The 10,794-nt window shown below is 57.2% G+C and overlaps 1 protein-coding gene across 5 annotated transcripts; it reads right to left on the minus strand.

The window, feature by feature from the left end:
- Positions 1–937: 937 nt before the first annotated feature.
- Positions 938–8,617, minus strand: LOC142068597 (antigen-presenting glycoprotein CD1d-like). 5 transcript variants are annotated; one of them, XM_075118218.1, is made up of 6 exons: positions 8,370–8,617; positions 4,605–4,883; positions 2,910–3,191; positions 2,282–2,578; positions 1,558–1,657; positions 938–1,477 (listed from the first exon to the last, which is right to left on the minus strand). In XM_075118218.1, exons 2-6 carry the CDS (start codon positions 4,801–4,803, stop codon positions 1,438–1,440), a joined length of 918 nt encoding a protein of 305 aa, XP_074974319.1. In that variant the 5' UTR covers positions 4,804–4,883; positions 8,370–8,617; the 3' UTR covers positions 938–1,437. The 5 variants fall into 5 exon arrangements, with proteins under 5 accessions (XP_074974319.1, XP_074974318.1, XP_074974316.1 ...); XM_075118217.1 differs by lacking the exon at positions 8,370–8,617 and adding an exon at positions 7,258–7,768; XM_075118215.1 differs by lacking the exon at positions 8,370–8,617 and adding an exon at positions 5,361–5,941 and having other exon boundaries at positions 2,910–3,113.
- Between the last annotated feature and the right edge of the window lie 2,177 nt (positions 8,618–10,794).

Below are 10,794 nucleotides of genomic sequence, written 5' to 3' on the forward strand. Positions count from 1 at the left end.
CCTCAGAGAGCCCATGGTGCCCCATACCCAGCTCTGGAGATGGGCCCTGCACCCAGGACCTCTCAGACCAGCCAGCGAGTTGGAGCGGCCTCCCTGGTGCCCCATGGGCCATAGTGTCGTCAGGGCTCCTTGCAGGTAGCTGGGCCTATGTCCCAGGGCCAATCCGCTTTCTTCCCGGCCATCCCAGCTCAGCCCGAATGCCCTGCCAGGACCCTCCTGGTTCCCATGTTGTACTTAAAGTTCTGTATAGGATTTTTTCAGGGGGGATAAGGCAAAGTGCCATATTTATTGGTAATCCATGTATCAATCAACATTGTATCATAGGCACATGATATATATTATACTCATGGACTCACACATACACACACACACACACACACGTATACCCCATCTTGTTGCTGTTACCACCTAGTCGCTCCCCTTAACTTCACCGGCCAGGTGAGTTAGATGGGGGAGGGGGTGGAGCCGAGCTTCTGTCGATCCTGATTGATGCTCCAATGTTCACAAGATGAGACCCGGGGTCCTCTGCAAGACACCTCACATTTATAGCAGCTTCCCTCTCATGCAAATCTACCCCAGATGCAAAATCTGTGTCTGTGCCCATTGGTCACCCGTGGCACTTCCTTCTGGGTGTGGTCTTAATGCTGCCACATTTATTTTCAAAGAAGAGGGTGTTTTCAAAAGAAGGTGTCAATATGTCTGCTCTCCTGTAGTGAGCCCACTTGACAAGTTTTATTGTTCTTGGATCTGGCTTCCATCCCCCCTCCAAAGGTTGCAGCTGTCTGGAGGTGCTTGCCTTCCACGCCTTACTCATTCACACCTCATTCATTCAACAGGGCAATTGATTAAAAGGGGGGAGATCTTATGCTACTCCTAGTGAAAAGACATTTTTCTTCTACCTTAACCATCCTTAGCGGCTATAACATTATACCAAGGCTCAATACAAAGTTTTTATACAAGGATTTGATACAAAGTTCCTATATCAAATACAAGGTTATATGAAGAGGCATAATACAAAGTCATACAGAGTTATGCAAAGATGCTTAATGCAGAGATTTATCGACACCCATGACCCCCACCTGTACCCTCTCCCTTTGTGTATGTAGCCGGGTCTGCACCCTGCCCCCAGGCCCTGGCTCCTGCAGTCCCCAGAGGGGCCCGCTGGGCAGAGCCTCCCTGCAGGGTTTACTGAGTGGCACAGGCTTGTGCTGGCTCCATGTGGATCCTGGATCCCACCACACCCTCACATGTCCAACATGCCCCAAATGTCCCAGAGGGAGAAGAATCCCACCCCCCACCCCGTGCCCCGATCTCCCAGTGCCCCGACCCAGACGGGGCCTCAGGGCCCTCTGCTCTGGAGCTGGGGGCAGATTCAGCCCCAAGGTCCATGGCCCCAAGTGGGGGGCTGATCCCCACGTCTAAGCCGGTGCTGCCCCCTCAGGCTCTGGGTTCTCCTGGTCTGATGTCCCGGTGGCCCCTGGATGGAGAGAGCAGAGGGGATGGGTTATGGGGTGTAACGGCCTCCCCACCCCCACCACAGAGAGGGAGAGGACTCACCTGCGTATTCTCCACCACAGCACCACGGCCATGGAGGCTACGGCCAGAGCCCCCAGCGTGATGCCCACGGCCAGGCCGGGGCCCCAGGGCCTGCTGTGCCCTGTAACACACAGGGGGTGATGTGCTGGGAACAGGCACGGCAATATGGACCCTGTTCCCTCAGCTTCCTCCATAGTCCCCCCTGCTCCCCCCACCCTGACCCACTGCCTTCAGCCCCCCAACCCCAGCCCTGTTCTCTCTGCCTTCCTCACTGTCCCACCCCCACTGCCCTCAGACACCGCTACGCTAACCCTGTTCCCTCATTGTCCCCCATCGTCCCACCCCCACTGCTCCCCCCACATTCCCAGCCCCTCAGCCTTCCCGCATGCCAGTCCTAGTCCCCTCTGTCCGATCGCCTCTGGACTCCTGCCTCTCTCCCCAACCCCCCCAGCCCTCCCTATCTCTGCCCCATTGTCTCCCCTTTGCCACACTCCATACAGCTCTCCCCACCCCATCCCATTACTTCTCCTCTCAGCCCCCACCCTGCCCCTCCTGTGCAAGTCCTGTCCCATTCCCCTCAGCTCCTCTACCCTGATCCCGCAATCCATCCCCACACACCCCACACACCTCTTCTGCCTCCCTTCACCCCAGTCTCACTGCCTGGACCCCACCCTGCTTGAGATGTGCAGGAAAAGCCCCCAGAGACCATGACTGCTGCCCCCACCCCCAGGGGACATGCACCTACCCCAGGGGATCAGCAGGCTCTGGCCCCCCAGGCTGCTGTGCTCCACCCGGCAGGCGTAGCTGTGCCCGTCGCCCGGCCCCACGGCCAGGGAGCTGCGCAGCTGGTAGGTCAGGTCCGCGTTGGGCAGGATCCCGCTGGAGTTCAGCCGCCAGCCTGGCCCCACCTCCTCCCCGTCCTGCAGCCAGGCCACGCGGACGGGCCGGGGGTAGAAACCGGTGACCCGGCAAACCAGCAGTAACGACGCGGGGGTCCCGGCTGGGGGAGGCGCTCGAGCAAACACCACGGCGACCGGCCGCTCTGAGACAGGAGGGAGAGAGACGGGGTGGGGGAGAGGGACGATTCAGCCTGAGCCTCAGGGACTCACTAGCCAAGCCCAGCTCCATCCCCCGGGGTCCGGCGTTGGCCCCGCTCTCCTGGCCAGACCCCAGTTCTGCAGTTAGCATTGCTGACGGAATCCCCCTTCACGTCCTGTCGTAAAGTGCTGTGCAGTGTGGCTATGAAATCGCGACTGCGCTCCACCCCAGCTATAGCTGCACTGGTACACGACACCTGTTTAAACAGCCCCCCCCCGTACCCCACCCCAGAAGTGGCTGCACCTCAGTGAGCAGGGAGTGGTGTTCAGCCTCACCTTGTCTCGCCAGAGACTCTTTCCCGTACTGGACAAAGCTCTGGAGTTTACTGACACACGTTGTTCTCAGGAGGAACTGAGCCGTGGCAGACGTGCTCTTATCCTGGTTAAGAAGGTCCCGGATGCTGAGGGCCAACTTATCCCCACGCTGAGCGACCCAGGTGCCCAAGTCCACGTTGAAGCTGATGAAATCCTCGCCGTTCACTGCAGAGTCACAGAATTGCCGTGAGGTGCCGTTGAGGTGGAGCTCGCAGCCAAGGGAGAACTGGGTAACAAAGGGGTCTGGAACAAGAAGGGCAGGGGCAATAAGAGTGGGCCAGCTGGAGTTAGTGGGGAGAGCGGGGCGGGGGAGGAGGCAGAAATAGAGAGACAGGGGAAATAAATACATGTCAGGTGGAATTAGGGTGTTAGGCCACAAGACGGCAGCGGGATTGTGGGGCGGCCCTGGATGGAGTTAAGGGCACATTGTGGTTTCTGTTTAGAGCTGATGTTTTCAAAGTGCTCTGAGGTCCACACACATAGTCAAATTGGTTTGAAAATCACTGCACTATATCGGGGCCTGAGGCAGAGTTTGTGGTACAAATTTGGGGTCTCTTGGTCATGAGATTTGTGAGATACAGACCTCCTGCCCAAATCACCGGCCTTTTAAATGTTACCTTTTTTTAAGTTATTTGTGATGATGCTCTAGAAAAAATTATGGCCCTGAGCCTCAATTAACTTACATCCCTGGGCTCCCCTGAGCTCAGCTCTGCACTGGTAGCAAGGACAAGTCAGGCTTCCCAGCGTTACAAAAGTCCCTGGGCCTTGGTTCTGCCTCTGGTGCGTACGCCGGGTGGTGACACGCACCTGTGCCCACAGACAGTTCACACCTCTGCCAGCAATTGTCTCCTCAGCAGCGCCTCAGGGCATGACACACCGAGTCTCACACTCCGTCAGCCAGAGAGGCAGAAACCTCTGAGCCCCAGGAGCATCTGTCTGAGCTCCGTCACCGAGAGGTTCCTGCTGCCGTGAGCTGTGATCACAGGGCCGGCTGTCGCTCTGTCGTGAAACCACATGCCCAGGCCGATTGCCGTGAAACTAGCTCTGCCCCAGCAAGGTCCAGGGGAGACTTTGTGGTGCAAATTTTGGGGCAGGGTGGTTAAGGGGTTCCTGACAGAAAGTCTCTCCCGAGGACCTTCTTTTAGTGCTCCAGCACCAGACACCCAGTGCAGACACTGGGCTGAGAAGAGCTGTGCTGGGTTCTCTCCTGTCCCCTGGTTGTGAGGGTGGGGGAGGCATTATTTTAGCTCTGCATTTCCTGCCGATTCTTATGTTGGGTGTTTCATACTGGACAGTATCTCTTTTCAACATTCAGGCAGGACAGGAGGCACCGTGAGCAGTCTTCCCGCTCCTTCAACAAAGGCCTTTGATAGGGCAAATGGCAGTGAAAAACAGGATCAGGGGACGGGACACGGGGCTTTTTCCCTCGAGGGTGCACAGGCTGCAATGTGGCCGCAGAGCTGGGGGACTGGCTCAGCGGGGTGGAGAATGGAAAATGGGGCTATTCCCTTCGAGGGCACCCTGGCTCCATTCAGCCTAAGGGCCAGAAACTGGCTGGCTTGCCCCTGATCCACCCTGTCAGGACACACTCAGTTACTACAGTGAGTGTGTCAGTTCTCAGCTCCCTGCTGGGCGTGGGGACCGCTCCATACTCACAGTGCTCCCCTTCATCTTTAACCACTTTGTTCATGAGAAGGATGAAGTTGGTCAGGTAGCGATGGAGCATTGTCTCCAGCTCCTGCCACTGCTTCAGAGTCAGGCCCTGGTGGGCCCAAGGTTGCAGGAAGCGGATACTGCTGGTGCTGTAATCCAGAAAGTGGGTCTCCAGGTCCCCGACCAGGGCCAACCCCTCCATGTTGCTAGAACTGGCATTGTGGAAGACGATGGTTTTGAGCAGCCGGAGGGTGGGAGACCCTGGGGGGACAGGAGGGGAGGCTGAAGGAGGGAGGGGAGAGGAAAGAAGTGGAGGACAAAGTGGGTGAGGAGAGAGATTAAGGTGTCTCAGTCTCGTTAATGCTCCCCAGCTCCAAGGTTTTCCTGCTGAACCCTAACCTGCCTCCCCCCTCCTCTTGCACCCCAGCAAGGGTCACTAGTGCTGGATAAGTTCCTGGAGGACAGGTCCATCAATAGCTATTAGCCAGGATGGGCAGGGATGGTGTCCCTAGCCCCTGTTTGCCAGAAGCTGGCAATGGGCGACAGGAAATGGATCACTGCATGATTCCTGTCTGTTCGTTCCCTCTGGGGCCCCTGGCCCGGGCCCCTGGCGGAAGACAGGATACTGGGCTAGATGGACCTTTGGTCTGACCCAGTCCGGCCGTTCTTATGTGGTGCTGCCCCACCCTGGCCCTGGCATTATATCATGCGCAACCTCCCCCAGCAGCAAAAGGGGCAGGGAGGGGGGTCCCCACTTACCGGCCAGGGCCCCCCATGCCCAGGGGAGGAGCAGCAGAGGGAGCAGCATCCTGGCAGGGGAAGGGGATCCGGGCTCTGGCCGGTGTCAGTGCGGTGGGACGAGGGGCCCAGGGTCGCCCACAGGCTGTCGGCTCCTCCCCAGGATACAAGCCTCGTCACCAACTTCTCCCTTTGTGTGTCTCTGCTCGGCTCTGTGCCCGCAGCTGCCAGCCCCGAGCCAATCAGGGCAGAGGGAATCGGGGAGCGGAGGCCGCGTGGGAGGGGGAGCCCCGGCAGCAAGGTCAGAACTAGGGCCGGGTCCGCGCCTAGGCAAACTAGGCCGGTATGCAGGGCTCGCCTTGGTGGCCAGCGTCCTGCTCCTCACCCTGCCCAGGGGCAGCCCACAGCTGCACCCTCTGCCCGGCGCTGCAGCCAAACTTGGCCTAGCGTGGAGGGGAGGTTTGGGGGCCTGGAGAGGGAGTCCGCCCCACTCATGCTGCAGTGACAGGCCTGCCCTGTGGGGCTGGGCCTGGCTGCCCCAAGTGATGGGGGAGATCAGGGTGAAGAGTCAGAGTGGAAGGGAGGGCAGAGCCCCCCGCCATCTGCCCTCCCTCCCAGTGGCCCCTCCCTCTTGATAGCCCCTCCCTCTCCCTGCCGACCCCTCCCTCTCCCCATATTCATCCTCAGCAGCCAGGCTCATCTCTAAACCCCTTTGATGGGGTGAGGGCAGGTCTGGGGGTTGAGCCTGTCGCCCACCGAGTCCTATTTCCGCCAGCGCAGAATGAGCACACAATTGCTGCCCCCCAGCAGGGGGCGCCGTCCCCCAGGGTGACCCCCCCTCCCCCCGAACTGCGTGAGGGCGGGAAGGAGGCCAGGGCAGTCGTAGCCCCAGACAGACCCCCACGTCCTGCCGAAGGAAGCCAGGCGCCATCATGGTACCCGCCCTGGAGCAGGGGCAGCGGGGCCCTGCGCTGCGAGACAGCAGGAGCTACGGGGGAGCAGCCGCCCGGGCCCCTGGACGCGCAGCGCGGGGCGTGCCGGGCTGGTTGTGCCGTGGGTGCTCTGCAGTGCCGATGCCGGGGCTTGTCGGCGTTTGCAGCCGGGAGCTTTGTTGTTTTGTGCCTTTTAGGGTCGACATTTGAGCCCCGAGGCAGCACACGAGTGACCGTCCTTGACACACCCGCGCGTCCGGTCCCTGGGCTGGTACGAGTGGCAGTACCAGGGCCCAGGCCGGTTTATCGCTGCCAGGCCACGTGTTCGCACCAGGGCGGTGAAGACCGTGGTTTCTCTCCATTTCCTTCTGTGGTTTTAGGTTTGCTCTGACAGTTAACACACCAGCCAAACAAGGAAATACCATTAACCCCTGTTCCAGAGAGAAGCAAATGGGGAGGTGACGTGACCTGCCCGAGGTAACACAGTGAACTGCAGCAGAGCTGGAAACAGAACCCAGGTGTCCTGACTCCGGTGTGGGGTGGTAGCTGCCCGACTGTCCTGGCCTCGCCCTGCTGTGGAGACTCTGACGGCCTTTCACTGCATGCCCCTGCCGTACAAATGCCACCCTTCTGCCGGGGGGAGTCGGCAGCAACCAGGGCCGGGTTCAGCATCGAGGGGTTCCTCATAACAATTCAGCACAGAACCCGCTTGAGTCCCCACCCGTAATTTGGGAAAATTAACCACCACCCCCGGCGCCTCTGAGAGCCAATGCTTCCCCCTCACTGAGTCGTGTATAGCAAAGAAAACCTTCAATAGAAAGAGGAAAGGAGCCCGGCACTATCGTGGTAAAACACCATCACCACTAGTCATCAGCATATGACCGTGAGCCAAACGCCCACCCCCCGAGTACGTTGGGCAGTGTCCTTTGCCTCAGCTCCTCACCTTGCGTTGGGAAAGTCCAACAAACAAAGGCTCCTTTACCCACCTCCTCACCCCTCTCACGGTTGCTGTCCTTGGCCAGCAAAGACCCGGCGTTCAGAGCTGCATTCACGGGGCGGGAGTTCACGTCCCACCCCGGTTACAATGAGGGACACCTCAGCTGCTATTGCGGCCATGACTGCAAGTGGCTCCCAGGTGCCACCGTTCACCCTGTGCGCCGCTGTGCGGCTGTGTCTCCACCCCGTTGGCCACGGGCCTTCGCCGGCTCTGCTGCCACCTGTTTCTATTGCCACCTCGGCGATGCCACATCCTGAGCTCCCCCGGCTCAGCCCAGCTCTGGGGGGCTCCAGCCGTTAGCGGCTGGGCCTCACCTCAGGCAGGAGGAGCAGCTGCTTTCAGCTGTCTCAGAGCCGGTCTCAGGCTTAGCACTCAGGCCTGGTGATCCGGGATTTGAGCTCCGGCAGGCAGTTAACAGAAGTCTCATCAGCGCTGTCTTTCAGTGCTAGACAGCAGAAGGGTGAAATGGTGTGTGGCCCTTACACAGAAACACCCCCCGCCCCCGGGAGAGACACCTCTCCCGCCCGTTCCCCCTCCACTGGGATCTGGCACCCCTGCCGCCCACAGAGCAATGCTGTGCCAGGGACAGACATGCCAACGCGCCCCAATTCATCGCCAGAGATGCGATTTCTAAGTCAAATGAAGCCTTACTTCTGTTCCGGGGCTAGAACTCTCAGATGTCACCGATATATTTTTGCAGCTGAGTTCTCTCCCCAGGACATTGCTGTGGGAGAGAGGCTCCCGCTGTCAGCCCCCGGCAGGCTGATCTCCTGCCAGCCTGGGAAGTGGGAGAGAGGGGACCCCAGGGCAGGCCCCAGGCCTGGGGAGGTGAAGAACCCAGAGGAGCAGAGTTGAGGGTGGGAGGGCTAAACTATGGCCTGGGGACCGCAGGGGGGCTGTGTTACCAGCACACAATTCTTTATTAGTCGCACACTCCTTTAGGGGCACCCACCTTTACCCTGGCCCTAGGGCTCAAGGCGTAACCCTCTTAATGTAGGCACCCGCCCTTTCCCCATGCCAAGGGCTCAGGCGGAGCCTGACACTGCGGGTTTGGGGGTGTCTTACCAGTGACAGAGCCTTTCACAGTAATATCCTACTTACCCTCTCATCAGCAACAGTTATTACCCAAAAATGCATACATTAACCCTAAAATGCTCACTACTCCTATTCCCAAAAAGGCAGATAATTTTTCCCTGCTGGACAGTCAGGATCAGGTCATCTGGGGAGGCTGGTTGTTGAGGTCTGGCAGCTCTGACCTTGGAGCTGTGTCCTGGAGTTGGTTCCCAAGAACTTCCTTTTGGACCCCACTTTAGATAGTGAAACTTGAGCCTTGCTTAGCTGTACTGTAACCAATCATTGTACTAAAATGATACACTATGTTAGGACTGGTTTGTAACAAAATTCTCTAACCAATCCTACCCCACCACCTTAATTAATTCACACCTCGCAAAATGAACCATGTCTCAGACGGAAACAATCAAGAACCAGACAGAGACCAGAGAGAAAACAATAGAGAAGTGGGAATCATAAAGACAAAACCATAAAGGAATGGGGATTTTCCACCCACGCTATTGATAAGTGATTGCCTGCCAGACAGAATGCGTCAAACTAAGTTTTCTTTAACCGCCTTAAGGTCTGTTCCTTTATCTGGTGATGGTGGGTGCCATTAGGACAGGGGCCTTCCTTACAGCCCGATATTACCCTGTTTTAATGTATTTTAGATGGATGTGAGGATGTAATAGCTCATGGCTGCTGCTCTCCTAATCTGGCTGCAGACAAAGTCCTCAGGCTTCATAGAATCATAGCACATCAGAGTTGGAAGGGACCTCAGGAGGTCATCTAGTCCAACCCCCTGCTCAAAGCAGGACCAAGCCCCAACTAAATCATCCCAGCCAGGGCTTTGTCAAGCAGGGCCTTAAAAACCTCTAAGGATGGAGATTTCACCACCTCCCTAGGTAACGCATTCCAGTGATTCACCACCCTCCTAGTGAAATAGTGTTTCCTAATATCCTACCTAAATCTCCCCCACTACAACTTGAGACCATTACTCCTTGTTCTGTCATCAGCTACCACTGAGAACAGTCTAGGTCCATCCTCTTTGGAACCCCCTTTCAGGTAGTTGAAAGCAGCTATCAAATCCCCCCTCATTCTTCTCTTCTGCAGACTAAACAATCCCAGTTCCCTCAGCCTCTCCTCATAAGTCACGTGGCTAGAGGAAAAGCCCTAATCCTTACAGCCGAAGTGAGGAAGGTGAGGGCTGATGGGGTGGCAGGGGCTGTATTGAGGGTGTGAGTAGATGGTGTGAGTGCTGGGAGGGTGAACTGAGGGTGGTGCTGTGTGCGGGGGGGTAGGGGCTGAGGGACTGAACTGAGGGAGAGTTAAATTGAGGGCGGTTGGGGGGCAGAACTGATGGGGGGACAGAATTAATTGCTGGGCAGGAGAGGGGCAGATTTGGGGGTGAGAGCTCCTGCAGCAGGGGCCAAACTCCCCTTCCCCAGTACACGTGGGAGTGGGCAACGCTAATCATCACATGGGCACACCCTGGGGGCGGGGGGCAGGGGGAGTTCAGAAATCAAGAGGCTGACCTAAAAATCCAGTATAATCTTTTTTCATAAAATCTCACGATTTGGGGGCCAATCTCCTGATTTTGGGGCGGGGGTCTGATGCACGCTTTTTGATCTCTTGAAGTTGGCAATACTGGTCAGCAGTGTCACTCCTGGGCTCCCAGCCCACCAGGTTCTGCACTCGCCAGGGTGGGATCGAATTCAGGAGCTGGCAGGGAGCCAGGGGAGAGGCATCAGCTCCTGTTAGTGGGGCGAGCGGAGAACAAGGTGGAGTCAAAGTCCAGCTCCAGCCCCTCCCGTTCTCTTCATTTCATTTAAGGGAGATTCTGGTGCTTTTCGGAAGAGCGTTGTACGGCTGGACAGCGGGTGAATGAGATCTTTTGGCTCATTGGGAAAATAATCAGCGTGCGTGTGTGCCACCCACGTACGTAACAGAAACGCAGGCGTCATGCACTCGGCCTTTTGACCTGCAAGTTATTACATGCTTTTTATGCATTGAGGCAAAAAGGGAAACACTGTAGAGGGTACAATAAATAAGCCTCAGAATTCAGGGGTGGGATTGCTGTTGCGTTTCTCATGTGAGTTTGGTCTCCATATTTTTAATGGGGGAAGTGTTTTTGTTTCATAACTAGAGAGAAATTGGCTGATTTACAGACACCACCAACTGTGCCTGCAACTCCGTGACGTTCCAGGAGTGTGGGGGCTAGAGAGGAGACCGGGAGGGGAGGCCAGGAGGGCCACAACTGTAGCTCTGAATGGGAATGGTCTGACTCAGATTTATGGGAAGCCAGGAGCTGGGATTAGCCCCACACTTCCTGGCCGTGGGCAGAGAGATGGGCAGGAAGCTCCTTGGTCACTAGAGAACTTGATTCATGCTGGAAGGGGAAGCTAAAGTAAATTGTGGTGAATCAAAATTCTAGTGAAACCCTCCAGTGCGATTTCATCATGGCCCCACTGGGGAG

This window comes from Caretta caretta, chromosome 11 (genome assembly GCF_965140235.1).
Source record: "Caretta caretta isolate rCarCar2 chromosome 11, rCarCar1.hap1, whole genome shotgun sequence".
NCBI classification, from domain to species: Eukaryota; Metazoa; Chordata; order Testudines; family Cheloniidae; genus Caretta; species Caretta caretta.

Excerpts from the sequence above, each read along its gene's own strand:
- LOC142068597 (XM_075118214.1), bottom strand. The coding sequence starts at position 5,409 with ATGCTGCTCCCTCTGCTGCTCCTCCCCTGGGCATGGGGGGCCCTGGCC. Across the intron at positions 4,884-5,360 it reads GGCATGGGGGGCCCTGGCCG|CCTCCCCTCCTGTCCCCCCA; the intron begins GTAAGTGGGGAC and ends TCCCTCCTTCAG. Across the intron at positions 1,478-1,557 it reads CTGTGGTGGAGAATACGCAG|GGGCCACCGGGACATCAGAC; the intron begins GTGAGTCCTCTC and ends CTCTCCATCCAG.